The 17172-nt window shown below is 45.2% G+C and overlaps 1 protein-coding gene across 1 annotated transcript in view; it reads right to left on the reverse strand.

The window, feature by feature from the left end:
- The window catches only part of MKS1 (MKS transition zone complex subunit 1), a 121058-nt gene extending 118190 nt beyond the window's left edge, over positions 1-2868 (reverse strand). Inside the window, exons 1-2 of the mRNA XM_075335361.1 lie at positions 2770-2868; positions 2582-2697 (exon numbers count right to left, since the gene is read on the reverse strand). Coding sequence (XP_075191476.1) covers positions 2582-2697; positions 2770-2846 — 193 coding nt within the window. The 5' untranslated portion in view covers positions 2847-2868. The remainder of the gene's footprint in view (positions 1-2581; positions 2698-2769) is intronic.
- Between the last annotated feature and the right edge of the window lie 14304 nt (positions 2869-17172).

Genomic DNA, 17172 nt, shown 5'->3' on the forward strand with positions numbered 1-17172 from the left:
GTAATTGTTCTCTTTATGTTAGTGGTGCCGGTGATTCTTCCCTTATGTCACTGGTGATTGTTCCCTATGTACTTACTGGTGCCAGTGATTGTTCTCTATATACTTACTGGTGCCAGTGATTCTTCCCTATATACTTACTGGTGCCAGTGATTGTTCCCTATATACTTACTGGTGCCAGTGATTGTTCCCTATATACTTACTGGTGCCAGTGATTGTTCCCTATATACTTACTGGTGCCAGTGATTGTTCCCTATATACTTACTGGTGCCAGTGATTGTTCCCTATATACTTACTGGTGCCAGTGATTGTTCTCTATATACTTACTGGTGCCAGTGATTCTTCCCTATATACTTACTGGTGCTTGTTCCCTATACAGTTACTGGTGCTGGTGATTCTTCCCTATATACATACTGGTGCCAGTGATTCTTCCCTATATACATACTGGTGCCAGTGATTCTTCCCTATATAGTTACTGGTGCCGGTGATTGTTCCCTATATAGTTACTGGTGCCGGTGATTGTTCCCTATATAGTTACTGGTGCCGGTGATTGTTCCCTATATAGTTACTGGTGCCGGTGATTGTTCCCTATATAGTTACTGGTGCCGGTGATTGTTCCCTATATAGTTACTGGTGCCGGTGATTGTTCCCTATATAGTTACTGGTGCCGGTGATTGTTCCCTATATAGTTACTGGTGCCGGTGATTGTTCCCTATATAGTTACTGGTGCCGGTGATTGTTCCCTATATAGTTAATGGTGCCGGTGATTGTTCCCTATATAGTTACTGGTGCCAGTGATTGTTCCCTATATAGTTACTGGTGCCGGTGATTGTTCCCTATATAGTTACTGGTGCCGGTGATTGTTCCCTATATAGTTACTGGTGCCGGTGATTGTTCCCTATATAGTTACTGGTGCCGGTGATTCTTCCCTATATAGTTACTGGTGCCGGTGATTCTTCCCTATATAGTTACTGGTGCCGGTGATTCTTCCCTATATAGTTACTGGTGCCGGTGATTCTTCCCTATATAGTTACTGGTGCCAGTGATTCTTCCCTATATAGTTACTGGTGCCAGTGATTCTTCCCTATATAGTTACTGGTGCCGGTGATTCTTCCCTATATAGTTACTGGTGCCGGTGATTCTTCCCTATATAGTTACTGGTGCCAGTGATTCTTCCCTATATAGTTACTGGTGCCGGTGATTCTTCCCTATATAGTCACTGGTGCCGGTGATTCTTCCCTATATAGTCACTGGTGCCGGTGATTGTTCTCTATATACTCACTGGTGCTGGTGATTGTTCCCTATATAGTTACTGGTGCTGGTGATTGTTCCCTATATACTCACTGGTGCCGGTGATTGTTCTCTATATACTTACTGGTGCCGGTGATTGTTCTCTATATACTCACTGGTGCTGGTGATTGTTCCCTATATAGTTACTGGTGCCGGTGATTGTTCCCTATATAGTTACTGGTGCCGGTGATTGTTCCCTATATACTCACTGGTGCTGGTGATTGTTCCCTATATACTCACTGGTGCTGGTGATTGTTCCCTATATAGTTACTGGTGCTGGTGATTGTTCCCTATATAGTCACTGGTGCTGGTGATTGTTCTCTATATACTTACTGGTGCCGGTGATTGTTCTCTATATACTCACTGGTGCTGGTGATTGTTCCCTATATACTCACTGGTGCCGGTGATTGTTCTCTATATACTTACTGGTGCCGGTGATTGTTCCCTATATAGTTACTGGTGCCGGTGATTGTTCCCTATATAGTCACTGGTGCCGGTGATTGTTCCCTATATAGTTACTGGTGCCGGTGATTGTTCCCTATATAGTTACTGGTGCCGGTGATTGTTCCCTATATAGTCACTGGTGCCGGTGATTGTTCCCTATATAGTCACTGGTGTCGGTGATTGTTCCCTATATAGTCACTGGTGCCGGTGATTGTTCCCTATATAGTTACTGGTGCCGGTGATTGTTCCCTATATACTCACTGGTGCTGGTGATTGTTCCCTATATAGTCACTGGTGCTGGTGATTGTTCCCTATATAGTTACTGGTGCTGGTGATTGTTCCCTATATAGTCACTGGTGCTGGTGATTGTTCTCTATATACTCACTGGTGCTGGTGATTGTTCCCTATATACTCACTGGTGCCGGTGATTGTTCTCTATATACTTACTGGTGCCGGTGATTGTTCCCTATATAGTTACTGGTGCCGGTGATTCTTCCCTATATAGTTACTGGTGCCGGTGATTCTTCCCTATATAGTTACTGGTGCCGGTGATTCTTCCCTATATAGTTACTGGTGCTGGTGATTGTTCCCTATATAGTCACTGGTGCTGGTGATTGTTCTCTATATACTCACTGGTGCTGGTGATTGTTCCCTATATACTCACTGGTGCCGGTGATTGTTCTCTATATACTTACTGGTGCCGGTGATTGTTCCCTATATAGTTACTGGTGCCGGTGATTGTTCCCTATATAGTTACTGGTGCTGGTGATTGTTCCCTATATAGTCACTGGTGCTGGTGATTGTTCTCTATATACTCACTGGTGCCGGTGATTGTTCTCTATATACTCACTGGTGCCCGTGTTGCTCAGAGTCCGCAGTGCGATGTCCCCTCGGCTCCGCTCCTCCTGCTGCTCCTGTACCCGCTGCACCAAGGCACTGACCGGAGACACCCGCTGCAGCGTAACTCTGCAGACACAAACCCGTCACCGGCTGCTCACGGATAACGATGGCCGCCGTGCAGCGTGCCGCCTTCCTTACCGGATCTTCAGGTTCTTGATGGGGTCCCGGGACCGGTACACCGCCTCCCCGGAGTCCTGGTTCCACTCCTCCGCCATCACAGACCTGCGCGTCCTCGTCTCCCAGGTAACCGCTACGTGCGCGCTCACAGGCTTCAACGTCACCACGTCCTGGACGAATAGGATGATCTGTCACGACTTGGCTGCGTGTAAACAAATGCGCCCTCTGCGGGTGGAAATCCGAATGACAGTAACAATGGGATAATGCTGAGGCCTGGAGAGCGTCACCAGGGAGGTGCTGTGCAATGTAGACTGTCACATTACATCATACACTGCCCACATCAGTGCCCGGCATCGGAGGGGGAGTGGGACAGCCGCACCCCACTGAGGACAACATCCCTCACCTCTCCCTATAGATGCCAGGTACACTTTCGCAAAACATGAACATACAGTTGGTTAAAGAAGATGTCAGAGCTTTATAGCCAGTGTAAATGGTCAGATTGGCATAGAAAAAAAGAAGGGAAACTGCACAGCAGCAATGACAGGCTTCATAGTGATTGGTGGCAGCCGCCTCATACAGTCATTGGTGGCAGCTGCTTCATACAGTGATTGGTGGAAGCCGCCTCCTACAGTGATTGGTGGCAGCCACCTCATACAGTGATTGGTGGCAGCTGCCTCCTACAATGATTGGTGGTAGCTGCCTCATACAGTGATTGGTGGCAGCTGCCTCATACAGTGATTGGTGGCAGCTGCCTCCTACAATGATTGGTGGTAGCTGCCTCATACAATGATTGGTGGCAGCTGCCTCATACAGTGATTGGTGGTAGCTGCCTCCTACAGTGATTGGTGGTAGCTGCCTCATACAGTGATTGGTGGCAGCTGCCTCATACAGTGATTGGTGGTAGCTGCCTCATACAGTGATTGGTGGCAGCTGCCTCATACAGTGATTGGTGGCAGCTGCCTCATACAGTGACTGGTGGTAGCTGCCTCATACAGTGATTGGTGGTAGCTGCCTCATACAGTGACTGGTGGTAGCTGCCTCATACAGTGATTGGTGGTAGCTGCCTCATACAGTGATTGGTGGCAGCTGCCTCATACAGTGATTGGTGGCAGCTGCCTTATACAGTGATTGGTGGCAGCTGCCTCATACAGTGATTGGTGGTAGCTGCCTCATACAGTGACTGGTGGTAGCTGCCTCATACAGTGATTGGTGGTAGCTGCCTCATACAGTGATTGGTGGTAGCTGCCTCATACAGTGATTGGTGGCAGCTGCCTCATACAGTGATTGGTGGCAGCTGCCTCATACAGTGATTGGTGGTAGCTGCCTCATACAGTGATTGGTGGTAGCTGCCTCATACAGTGATTGGTGGCAGCTGCCTCATACAGTGATTGGTGGCAGCTGCCTTATACAGTGATTGGTGGCAGCTGCCTCATACAGTGATTGGTGGCAGCTGCCTCATACAGTGATTGGTGGCAGCTGCCTCATACAGTGATTGGTGGTAGCTGCCTCATACAATGATTGGTGGCAGCTACCTCATACAGTGATTGGTGGCAGCCGCCTCCTACAGTGATTGGTGGCAGCTGCCTCATACAGTGATTGGTGGCAGCCGCCTCCTACAGTGATTGGTGGCAGCTGCCTCATACAGTGATGTATCGGTGTACTCAGGAGAAATTGTTTGGTCCAAAATCTGCTATTTTTCTTATGAAAATTAAAAACTTTGTGCTAATACAATATTTTAGTTTAAAAAAATTAATTATTTTTATTCAGCGCCTGAAGGGTAAATCTGCTTCTTGTACCCCTAGATGAATTCACTGAAGGATCTAGTTTATAAATTGGGGTCACTTATTGGGAGTTCTGCTGTTCTTGCACCTCAGGGGCTCTAAAAATGTGACATGACATCCGGAAATCACTCCAGCAATATCCCCACTCCAATATGCTGCTCCTTCCCTTCTGAGCTTTGCATTGTGCATGAAACGTTTCTGACAACATATGGGGTATAGGCGCACTCAGGAGAAATTGTTTAAAAAATTGGGCAATCCATTTTCTCCTATTTCCCCTTTTGAAAATCAAAAAAATTAGGATTAAAAAACATTTTAGTGGAAAAAAATAACTTTTTAATTTCCACATCCCAATATTACACAATTCTGTGAATTATCTACGGACTTAAAATACTCACTACACCCCTAGATGAATTCCTCAAGAGATGAAGTTTCTACAATGGGGGTCACGTGTGGGGGTTCTGCTATTTTGGCACCGTAGTGACTCTTCAAATGGCGCCCATAATCTAGTCCTGCCAAATCTGCGCTCAAAAAGTCAATAGTGCTTCTTCCCTTCAGAGCCCTGCTGTGCACCTAAACACATGTTTTCCCCCATATATGGGTCATCGGCATACTCAGGAGAAATTGCACAACAAATTGGGTGGTCTGTTTTCTCCTGTTACCCTTGTGGCTATGAAAAATGTGGGGCTAAAATAACATTTTTATGCAAAAAAATATTTTTTTTTCATTTTATGTTGCAATGTTTTAAAATTTTATGAAAAACCTGTGTTCAAAATGTTCACAAAACCTTTAGATACATTTCTTTAGGGGTGTAGTTTCCAAAATGGGGTCACTTGTGGGGAGTTTCCACTGTTTTAGGCATATCATGGTCTCTGCAAATGCAACATGGCATCCGGTAACTCCAAGACCCATTAGTGGCTTTATGGTCATATTGATATGTTATTGATTGTATATATTTGAACCCAGAGGGATCTTATAACACGTTACATATTTATTATTGTGGCATTTCATTGTTGTGTAGTGATTTACATATATTTATGCACTTGTCATGGTGTGAATTGTTTCTCATTGCGGAGTTACATGGGAGTAATAAAATGTAATGCACTGTATCTCTGGGTGTGCACATTTTTTCTGCACTGTTATTTTTTCTCTTTTTTTTATCACTTGTGGGTTGTATCTGCTGCTTTGGCACCTTGGGGGCTCTTCAAATGAGACATGAGGTCTGCTGTCAAATCCAGCAAATATCTCTCCTTCCCTTCCGAGCCCTGTCGTGTGCCCAAAGTGTAGAGTCCAACCATAGATTGGGTATCGTTGTGCTCAGGACAACAAATTAAGTCCATTTTCTCCTGCTACCATTTTGAAAATGAAAAATTTAGAGTAAAAGCAATATTTGTTGAAAAAACATTATTTTACATTTTTACAGTAAAATATTTTAAAATTATGGAAAGCACCTGTGGGTTCAAGATACCCCCTATATAGTTAAATTTCTCAAGGGGTGTAGTTTCCAAAATGGGGTCACTTTTGGGGATTTTCTGCTGTTTTGTCTTTATAACAGCTCTTCAAATGCAGTCTATTCCTGTCAAATTTGCACTCAGAAAGTCAAATAGTGGTCTTTCTCGTCTAAAGGGGGTGTTACAGGCAGCGATATCGCTGGTGAAAGCACCCGACCCCGTTGTTTGTGCGTCACGGGCACATCGCTGCCCGTGGCGCACAAAATCGTTAGGAACCGTCACACGTACATACCTGCCTAGCGACGTCGCTGTGTCCGGCGAACCGCCTCCTTTCTAAGGGGGCGGTTCATGGGGCGTCACAAAGTGGCCGCCAAATAGAAGCGGAAGGGAGGAGATGAGCGGGACGTAACATCCCGCCCACCTCCTTCCTTCCTCATTGCCGGCGGCCGCAGGTAAGCTGTACTTCGTCGCTCCTGAGGTGACACACATAGCGATGTGTGCTGCCTCGGGAACGACGAACAACCTGCGTGCTCAACAATCAACGATTTTTTGAAAAGGAACGACGTGTCAACGATGCACAATAAGGTGAGTATTTTCCATCGTTAATGGTCGTTCCTTGCTGTCACATGCAACGACGTCGCTAACGATGCCGGATGTGCGTCACGAAATCCGTGACCCCGGCGATATATCATTAGATACGTCATTGCGTGTAACGGGGCCTTAATCCTTGCCGTGTGCCCAAACAGTAGTTTTCCCCTATATGGGGGCATTGGCATAATCAGGAGAAATTGCATAACAAATTGTGTGCTCTATTTTCTCTTTTTACCCTTCTGAAAATGAAAAATTTGGGGCTAAACAAACATTATTGTGGAAAAATTTAAATTTTCATTTTTAAGGTCCAATGTTTCAAAGTTCTGCAAAGCACTTGTGGGATCAGAATACTCACCGCAAGCTCTAGATAAATTCCTTGAGGGGTGTATTTCTAAAATGGGGTCACATGTGGGAGATTCCTGCTCTTTTTGTACCTTGGGGGCTCTTCAAATGCAACATGGCAGTCTATTCTTCCAAAATCTGTAGTTGAAAAGTCAAGTAGCGCTCCTTCTCTTCTCAGCCTCCTGTATCCGCAAGCAGCAGTTTCCCCCCCATCTATGGGGCATTAGCATACTCAGGACTCAAAAGTGAACAAACCAGGTGTTCCACTTTCTCCAGTTACCCTTGTGAAAATGAAATATTTGGGGCTAAACCAACATTTTTGTGTAAAAACTTAATTTTAATTTTTCAAAAATGATGCTGACGTAAAGTAGACGTGTGGTGAATGTTATTTATTAATTATTTTGAGTATGACTTTGTTTTGAGGACATAAAAATTCAAAGTTCAAAAATTGCTAATTTTTCTAATTTTTTGTTAAATTTTAGATACTTTCATAAAGACAAATCATATCTACCTAAATTTACTACTATCATGAAGTACAATTGTCATGAAATAAACAGCCTCAGGATCAGAATCATTGGGATATATTGAAGCATTCCAAAGATATTACTACATAAAGTGACACTCATCAGAATGAAAAAAATTGGCCTGGTCTGGAAGGTGCAAACAATTGGAGGATAACCGTGGCACTTCTGTGGTGATGATGAACAAGTCGAATCCAATCCCAGAACACAAATAATTGAAATTAAACTTGGCATTCATTAGCATGAAAGTTGATGTTTACTTTTATTCTGGTGTTTTGCAATCCAAAATATTTTTGAGATGTTTTGGTCTAATTCAGACCTTCATCAGTTCAGATTGTGTGGGGATCTATATGAGCTGTGCAGTGTGGATGTGCAATTTCCACCACCTTTATGGCAGTTGGTGACGCACAAACTGTAATCACTGCAAATTCTAGGATTTCTGAAATCAACCATTGATAAAGCTGAAGCAAATCCCAAAAATAAGGGCCAGTATACCTATTAGTAAAAATGTAATGAGTAGCTACACATATATACACCATTGAGAAAGCAGATTGCGAAACGTGTTGTTTGGTAGAATGGCTGTTGTGATATATCATGTCTCAGCTTGGTGAATAACTTATTTTGTTTTGTTGTACTATGTAATTCTCTTCAATATTATTTATTTGGATTCTATTGTACATAACTCTTAGGGGTACTTTGCACGTTGCGACATCGCTACTGCGATATCGTCGGGGTCAAATCAAAAGTGACGCACATCCGGCACCGGTAACGACGTCACAACGTGTAAATCCTAGATGCGCCGATAAACGATCGCAAAAGCGTCGAAAATCGGTGATCTCTGTAGAGTCGGTCCTTTTCATAATGTCGCACCAATAGGAGATACGATGTTGTTCCTCGTTCCTGCGGCAGCACACATCGCTGTGTGTGAAGCCGTAGGAGTGAGGAACATCTCCTTACCTGCGTCCACCGACTATGCCAAAGGAAGGAGGTGGACAGAATTTTTACGTCCCGCTCATCTCCGCGCCTCCGCTTCTATTGGCCGCCTGCCGTGTGACGTCGCTGTGACACCGCACGACCCGCCCCCCTAGGAAGGAGACGGGTCGCCAGCCAGAGCGATGTGGCAGGGCAGGTAAGTGCGTGTGAAGCTGCCGTAGCGATAATGTTCGCTACGGCAGCTATCACAAGATATCGCATGTGCGACGGGGGCGGGTACTATCGCGCTCGGCATCGCTAGCCGATGCTAGCGATGTCGCAGCGTGCAAAGTACCCCTTATTTATTGGTTGCAAATTAAATTGATCTCGTATTTATCAATATAACCTATAATATGTACTAATTTTTGTTGTGACTGCAGCCCTTTTGTTGGCGATATTCCCTTTTGGGTTTATCTTCTTCTAAAACAAGACTTGGTGGACTTTGCGGTATGTTTAGGAATTGGGATCATTGTCTTGTTAAAAGGTCCAAAAATTCCAGGCTTCAGCTTCTTCATGGAAACCATGACATTTTCTGCTAGGATTAACTGACACTTGATTGAATCCATGCTCTCCTGGTTTCCAGTGCTAGAGTAAATGAAGTAGCCTGACCACAGCCAAGCCACCACCATGCTTCACAGGAGGCAGGGTGTTCTTTTCAGTGTATGTTTCATTACTTATCTTTATTGGTCTTTTACGGTCACTCGAGCACAGCCAGTGTTCCTGTTAACTTTCAACTTGTAAACTCAGCTTCCTATTGTATCTCTAGACCATACAATGTATTTGCTATTTTTTTGTATCCTTTTCCTTGTTCGTGCAAGGAAATTAGCTCTTCACTTTTTAGACCTCTCTCATGAGAAAGCAAAAATATTAGTGATCTGGAGACCATTGCCTTTGAGGAAAAGGATAACACTGGTCGGGGGTTATCCAATAAAAACATTAGCACCTGACTGTGCACCCTTTCATAATTATTACTGTAGCCTGAGGGAAGGTCTCCTACAGGTAGAAGTTGGAGGCTACAAAAATGAATTGCAGTGGAGGTTATATTAGAGCCTGGAGAGCTCGCCTGTCCTTCTCTCTCTTATCTCCAGCATCATCTTGTGTCCCATCTGTGTCAGCATCATTCAGTCTGTGCTGATAGTGAAACAGAGGTGGGAAGAGGGAAAACGTAGGGGTAGTAATGGGAAACAGGCCATCCTGCTGTAAGTGAGGGAGGGGTGAGAGGAGGGGCAATACTGCTGTTAGTGGGGATGAGAGGAGGGGCAATGCCGCTGTAAGTGGGGGAAAGGTGAAGGGAGGGGCAATGCTGCTGTCAGTGGGGTAGGGGTGAGAGAAAGGGCAATGCCGCTGTAAGTGGGGGAAAGGTGGGAGGAGGGGCAATGCTGCTGTCAGTGGGGTAGGGGTGAGAGAAGGGGCAATGCCGCTGTAAGTGGGGGAAAGGTGGGAGGAGGGGCAATGGCGCTGTAAGTGAGGATGGGGCACAATACCGCTGCCAGCCTGGAGATGTAAGAAGGCGGAAGGAAATGGTGCTGCTTTTGGGGAGAGTTTTTAATGTTGCTGTTAGTGTTTGGGGTTGAATCAGTATAAGTGAATTGGTTTAAAATTAGCAATGGGCAAAAGATATCTGGTCAGGAAATTCTGCAGTCATCACAAGATGCGTCACAGCATTCTGACACTGATGGAGAAAGGAACAACTCCACTGAGAGGAGACGTAGCATAGCCAGTGTAATATAGAAATACAGCTTTAATAGATGTACTGTATATTAGGAGATTTCTTCATTTTTTTTTTGTAAAGTGCTACTAATTATACATATCTTTAGACTTCAAAAAGTGCACATTACTCTTAAAGAACTTGCATGTGTAATCCTTATAAGCTCCACTTCTTGGGATGTCTAAGGGAAGCCATAACGATAAATCTGTTTCTTAGTAATAAATGTAGTTTCATTGCGTCTATAGTGAGTGAACTTCCAGCTGTGAAAGGGTTAATACTTGGGCCCTGCATCAGTAATAAGCCCCTGTAGTAACCATGACCACTGTTATGAGGTAATAAATATATGTCATAAAGAAGATTCCATAAAAGAAGGCTGCGCTGCCATGATCAGTGCCATTACTGATGCGCCTGAGGACGTTGAGCTTGACCACCCACGTAATGTGCCGACCGTGGTGTAATTTGGAGGTTCTAGCAGGTAAAGGGGTTGTCTGATTTAGACACCCCCAGGGTATATGAAGGTAATAGAGGGGGGTCCCCGGGACAGGATCCCCTTCTGTTACCCTCTACAAAGAGCAGCTCTCCTTTGGGAGTTTATGGACGGACCTATGACTTTAATGGGTGTCGGGGGGGAGGGGGGATTTATTCGATTAGCAGTTATTTGTAACTAACAATTTTTGTAACCAAGTGTCCATCTTCTTGAGAGGCGGACCTGGATCTGTAAGGGAGAAATGCTTCATCCATCTGGGTAATTGGATCAACCAAATTAATTCCAGCAACCACTGTGGTGACAGATATCGCAGCCAGATCTCTCCACATCCAGTTTATCACATTTATAGTCTAGATTTATTATGTCGTTCTCTGTAAATTTAGTAAAATGTACAAATTGTAAAACTGCTGTTACATCTGTTATATATCGGCACTAACTCTCTAAGCCCAAGGGAAGGGCAATCCTCCAGCCATGGTTCTCTAGAGGTTTCCTCCACAGGGGGTTTTTCCTCTCCTGAGTGCTGGGGGGTGACTCTCCGTGAGTCAGGGGGGTGCCATGTTTGGTGTCTTTAAATTTAAATAAAGTTGAGAACGTTTGACACCTAATTTCAATGCTTTGTGTATTTATTTTACGTGCATCTGTGTGATTCATTGTGTTTGGGAGTCGGGGTCCATCACATATCACAATGTCATTTGGTTGGACACCTGCCGGTCACACAGGACCCTCACCTACACAGGACCCTCACCTACTCAGGACCCTCACCTACACAGGACCCTCACCTACACAGGACCCTCACCTACACAGGACCCTCACCTACACAGGACCCTCACCTATTCAGGACCCTCACCTACACAGGACCCTCACCTACACAGGACCCTCACCTACTCAGGACCCTCACCTACACAGGACCCTCACCTACACAGGACCCTCACCTACACAGGACCCTCACCTACTCAGGACCCTCATCTACATAGGACCCTCACCTACACAGGACCCTCACTTACACAGGACCCTCACCTACACAGGACCCTCACCTACACGGGACCCTCACTTACACAGGACCCTCACCTACACAGGACCCTCACCTACACAGGACCCTCACCTACTCAGGACCCTCACCTACTCAGGACCCTCACCTACACAGGACCCTCACCTACACAGGACCTTCACCTACTCAGTGATTGCTCCAGGAGTTGCCCCTGCTCTGATGATGAAGATGGAGAAGAGGAGACAAGAATTACAGCACAACTGTACACATGCTCAAAATAAGAATTGATATTACAATGGTATTACAAGCAGCTTACTTGGTATTAACATAAAACCTCATTCACACACAGTGAGTATTTCTCTCTTTATTTTACATCTGTATATTTGGAAGGTAAAAGCTGGTATGGAGGAAACACAGAAAAAAATATAACACACACTTTCACCTTGCCTTGCTGGTCCTGGTGCCTATTGTGAATTACTGATACAAAATATTGTGTCCATATAATCAAGATCAGCGTTGTTCACTCCGGTCTTGATGAGGGGTGTGCTGGAGTCAGACCCTTCTTCATGAATCTGAAGTGTCTGGCAAATGGCATGCGCCTCTGTGTGCTGCGCCAGAAATCTCTACTCAGGGACTGGAGTGAAATTTCTTGTGTACAGAACGCTGCACATGGTCATGAATTAGATGAGCTGTGTTCTCCCGTTGCACCCCCGTCCAGCTCTGGTCAGTTTGTCAGAGCTGGGAAAACATGGCATGAAAACGATAAGAGCAACTCTGAGATGTGCTTAGTTTTGCTACTTTCCAGAACTTTCATGCCAGAATTTTGGCGTGAATGTACATTGCCTTGGAAAAGTGGTCTAATCCTTACTAACTACAGTGCAGAGGACTGTGCACGAGCAATCTATGGGCACCAAAGCTTCAAAACAGTTGTGGAATAAGGGTCAGATTACTCCTGTTCTGATAGATCTACAGTCATGGCTGAAAGTGTAAGTACCCTTTTAAATTGCTCCAGAAAATTAAGTATTTATTGCTTCCAGAAAATGAGAGCAATTACACGTTTTGCTATACACATGTTTATTTCTTTTGTGTGTATTAAAACATTAAAAATAAAATCTGAAGAAAAAAGGCACTGGACAATGGACATAATTTCACACAACCCCAAAAATAGGCCAGATAAAAGTGGTGGCACCTTTCCAAAATTATGAGGTAAATAACTTTGTTCCCAGCATGTGACACTCGCCTGTGGTAAGTAACAGGAATGGGGCAATTCAAAATCACACCTGAAACCAGATAAAAAGGGGAGAAGTTGACACAATCTGCATTGTGTGGCTGGGTTTGCTACACTAATCATGGAAAACAGAAAGAGAAAAGAACTGTCTGAAGACTTGAGACCCAAAATTGATGAAAAATATCAACAATCTCAAGGTTGTTTTGCTGGGTCTGACAGAGTTCTTTGTGTGCAAGGCATCATGAAGCGTACATCACTTCAATTAATAAGGTATGGGAAAAAGCTTCATTATTATAAACATAAAATTCCCATTAACATTATTTTTATTAGTATTGTTTAAAATCCACGAAAATATCAACTGAAAAGAATAACCGATACAACAGAAATATAATACAGTCGGCACAATATAAAACATGTAGACAAGATATAAGAAATATTGCACCCCTACATATCCATAAAAAACTCACCCTGCCTATCAGCGGGGAAACTCTAAATGTATTTGCTACCCCCGTTCAATGGTAGCTAACCCTCCCTGACACACAGCTTATAGGAAGTTCAGGAATGGGTAAGTAACATATGGTCCAAAATAGTGAATTATGTCCCAAGAATCTATTGGAAGCTGTATGGTTACTTAGCTTCTTAGCTCATTAGATGTTGCTATCCAATAGAAGCCTGAGACCTGATGTTGGTCTCTGGATATGAGAAGAGGATCCATCCTAGGATATCATATATTCGGACCAGGGGCAGAGTTGCTTCCTTCAGGTAGAAAAATTCCTCAACGTGTTTCTCCAATTCGGTTCATCAGGAGGCTCTATTACATATAATAATGGGTACGTGCCCATGATCAGTGTTTGCAGCGTTTTGGATGCAGCGTGTTTTCACTACGTCTAAAACGCTGCGTTGTACAGTACAAGCACAGTGGATGGGATTTATAGAAATCCCATGGCCACTGTGTGTGTGTATGGCCTGGAGCATAAACTGACCAGTGGTGTGGCTTTCCAAGCCAGAAGCATGTCCGAACCCTGATCGTGGGCACGGGCAGTTGCGTTCTCTGCCGGAAGCTCAGCTTAATTGGTAGCAGGGCTCTGGTTGTCACAGACAAGGCCGGTGCCTGCACCACCCCTGGCTGTTTAACTCACTAAATGCTGTGGTCAATTGTGATTACAGCATATAGAACGATAGAGTGGCACCTCCGCAACGTAACTGCACGCTGCCGACCATAGTAATGGCAACTGGATGTCAAATAATGACCTCCTTGTCTACTAGCTATGGTGGCCTGTTAGACCACTCCAGGGTCATGGTCTAAAAGGTTTTCTCTGCTAGTGTCCACCTGACAGCTCTAATGCATTGCAGTACATTTTTATTGCAATTCATTAGAAGTGATCAGAGAAATAAAAGTTGAAGTATGAGTGAGGGACTAAGTAAAAAAAAAGTAAAAAAAATAGTTCACCTATTAAGTAGAAATATACAGTAAAAACACAATAAATAACACAATTGTAAAATAAAATTACTCCAATAAATACACATATTTATGTAAAAATAAAAGGAAATAAAAAAATACACATATTTGGTATTGTTGCTTCCAGAATCTATAAGACTGTCACATTATTTAACCCAGAGGCGTATCTTGGGGGTGGCTGGCGGGGCGTGTGCCCCGGTCACAGTGGCAGGGGGGGCGCTGTCGGGCCTGCTGATGCAGAATTCTGAGTCTCCCAGGCGGCCAGGGACGGCGTCATCACCTGTCAGCAAGGGCGGTAATGTATAATGCGGCCCCCGAACCGAGTTCCGGGGACCGCAGCGCTGATGCCAGCAGCCGCACTTTCTTGATTTGCTGGCTCTTAAATCCACACCTGCTCGCAGCTTTCACTGCTGCGTGCAGGGTCCAAGTTCGTCTGTGGGCAGAGCTAGCACGTAGTGTGCACTGCGCTCCCGTCCCACAGATGAGTTAATTTGTAATGAAGCTGGTCACGCCCACTACCTGGAAGGAGCCCATGCATTCTAGGCTCAACCCACAGATAAAGAGAGGAGCCGAAGCATCAACATCCCGCCGAGCTGTATGTTGTCCCCCCACCCTAGTGCTGTATACCCCCAGAACTGTTTGTCCCCACCACCCCAGTGCTGTATACCCCTAGAATGGTTTGTTCCAACCACCCTAGTGCTGTATACCCCCAGAACTGTCTGTCCCCCCATCCTAGTGCTATATACACCCAGAACTGTCAGTCCCTTGACCCCAGTGCTGTATACCCCCCCCAGAACTGTCTGTCCCCTGTCCTCAGTGCTGTATACCCCAGAACTGTCTGTCCCCCCCCACCCCAGTGGTGTATACTCCCACAACTCTGTCCCCTGACCCCAGTGCTGTATACCACCAGAAATGTCTGTCCACTGACCCCCAGTACTGTATACCCCCCCAGAAGTGTCTGTCTCCCCGCTCCCGTGTACTATACCCCCCAGAGCTGTTTGTCTCCCCACCCCAGTGCAGTATACCAGCCCAGAGCTGTATCTCCCCCCATCCCAGTGCTGTATACCCCCCAGGGCTGTATCTCCCCCCTACCCCAGAGTTGTATACCCCAAGAGCTGTATGTCCCCCCACTCCAGTGCTGTATACAACCTCAGAGCTGTATGCCCCCTTCTGGAGCTGTATGTGCCCCCATTGCTGTATGTCTAAAGCCTCTCCTTTGATGTATATAGCAGTGTCAGTGTGCACTGTGTGCGGCCATGTCTGTTAGCCATGGCCACAAATAACCGTGGCACAGCCACATGTCCAGGAGGAGATGGATGGGAGAATAGCGGGGGAGGTGAGTGAGGCTGCTGACGACTTCCCCATATTAATACCTCTAATGTATCCGTATGTGCATGTATGATGTGTATCTATATATGTCAGTGTATATGACTGTGTATAGATTTGTCTATTTAGATGTATTCTTGTGAATTTGCATTAAATATGTACAGTATATGTGCGTTTCTATGTGTGTATGGGGCCGACTAAGGGCTCGTGCGCACGTTGCGTAATTTCATGCGTTTACGCAGCGTTTAGCACTGCAGCGTAAGTGCATGCGTCCTGCGTCCCCAGCACAATCTATGAAGATTGTGCATAATCCGTGCGCACAATGCTTTTTTGAGCGCAGCGATTTGAGTGTCAAAAATTTGACAAAATCACTGCGTTTAAAAATGCAGCATGTCAATTATTCCGTGTGCTTTGGATGCAGCTCCCACTCTGTCTATGGGAGAGGCAGCATCCCGAACGCATGAAATCGGCATTTTTTTCTGCAGAAACACTGCATCCATTATACAGTGTTTCTGCAGCGATTTGAATCGCACATGAGCTGTCAAATCACTGCAGAATTTTCTGCAGTGACACGATGCAACGAGCGCACGAGCCCTAACAGTCTTTTGCCCGGGGCCCACAAAAACCTGGACCAGCCCTGGATGTACTGGAAGTTGTAGGTTCATGCAATACAAATGTGTATGGGTCTGACCTGACATTGCAATTGATGTACCATGTACTCCTTGTGGTTCTGATTATGGATTTCTGTATCGATGAGGGTTTTGATGCTGTGTTTCTGAACTGATGGGGTTATATGGATGTATTTCTGTACTGCTGTGGTTCTGATGATGAATTTCTGTACTGCTGGTGATTGTGATGCTGTGTTTCTGTACTGTTGGGTGTTATAATTATGTATTTCTGTACCTCTGCTGGTTCTGGTGCTGTTATTAGTTCTGATTCTGTTCACAAGTAACAATTCATAAATTGTAAGATTGGACAACCCCTTAACTTAAGCCCACTTTACACGTTGCAATTAGTTGTACAACCGCATTTGCGATGTGACACGCCCAGGTTGCATACGGGATCTTATGAGATTTCACGTTGGTCGTTCATTTGCTGTCACATGAGCGTTAGTAGTCTATGTTAAATTGGTCAATTTTGTGTGCGATCCTTTAGATCATGTGTTCTGTGACGTATGCATTGGGCACCTTTTTTTTTTTATTTATTGACTTGCCAAGCGTGTAGGGATGTGTTTTTACTATGTCATCTGCCATTCAGCTCTGCTACATGGCCGCTAACAGCAGACACAGACAGCCATGTAGCAGAGCCGAATGGCAGATGACAGCAGACACAGACAGAGCCGCACTGTCAGAATGAACTCGGGTGAACGTCACCCGACTTCATTGTCATGCTGCGGCTCTGTCTGTGTCGCGCCCTGATTAGCGGTCACCAGTGAAGGACTCACCGGTGACCGCTAATCTCCTAAGTTACTGAAGTTAGCAGCCCTCTCTCATACTCACCGATCCCCGATCCCCGGCACTGCACGGCGTTCACACTGCTCCGGCGGCTTTTACTGTTTTGAAAAAGCCGGCCG

This window comes from Anomaloglossus baeobatrachus, chromosome 2 (assembly GCF_048569485.1).
Source record: "Anomaloglossus baeobatrachus isolate aAnoBae1 chromosome 2, aAnoBae1.hap1, whole genome shotgun sequence".
NCBI lineage: Eukaryota > Metazoa > Chordata > Amphibia > Anura > Aromobatidae > Anomaloglossus > Anomaloglossus baeobatrachus.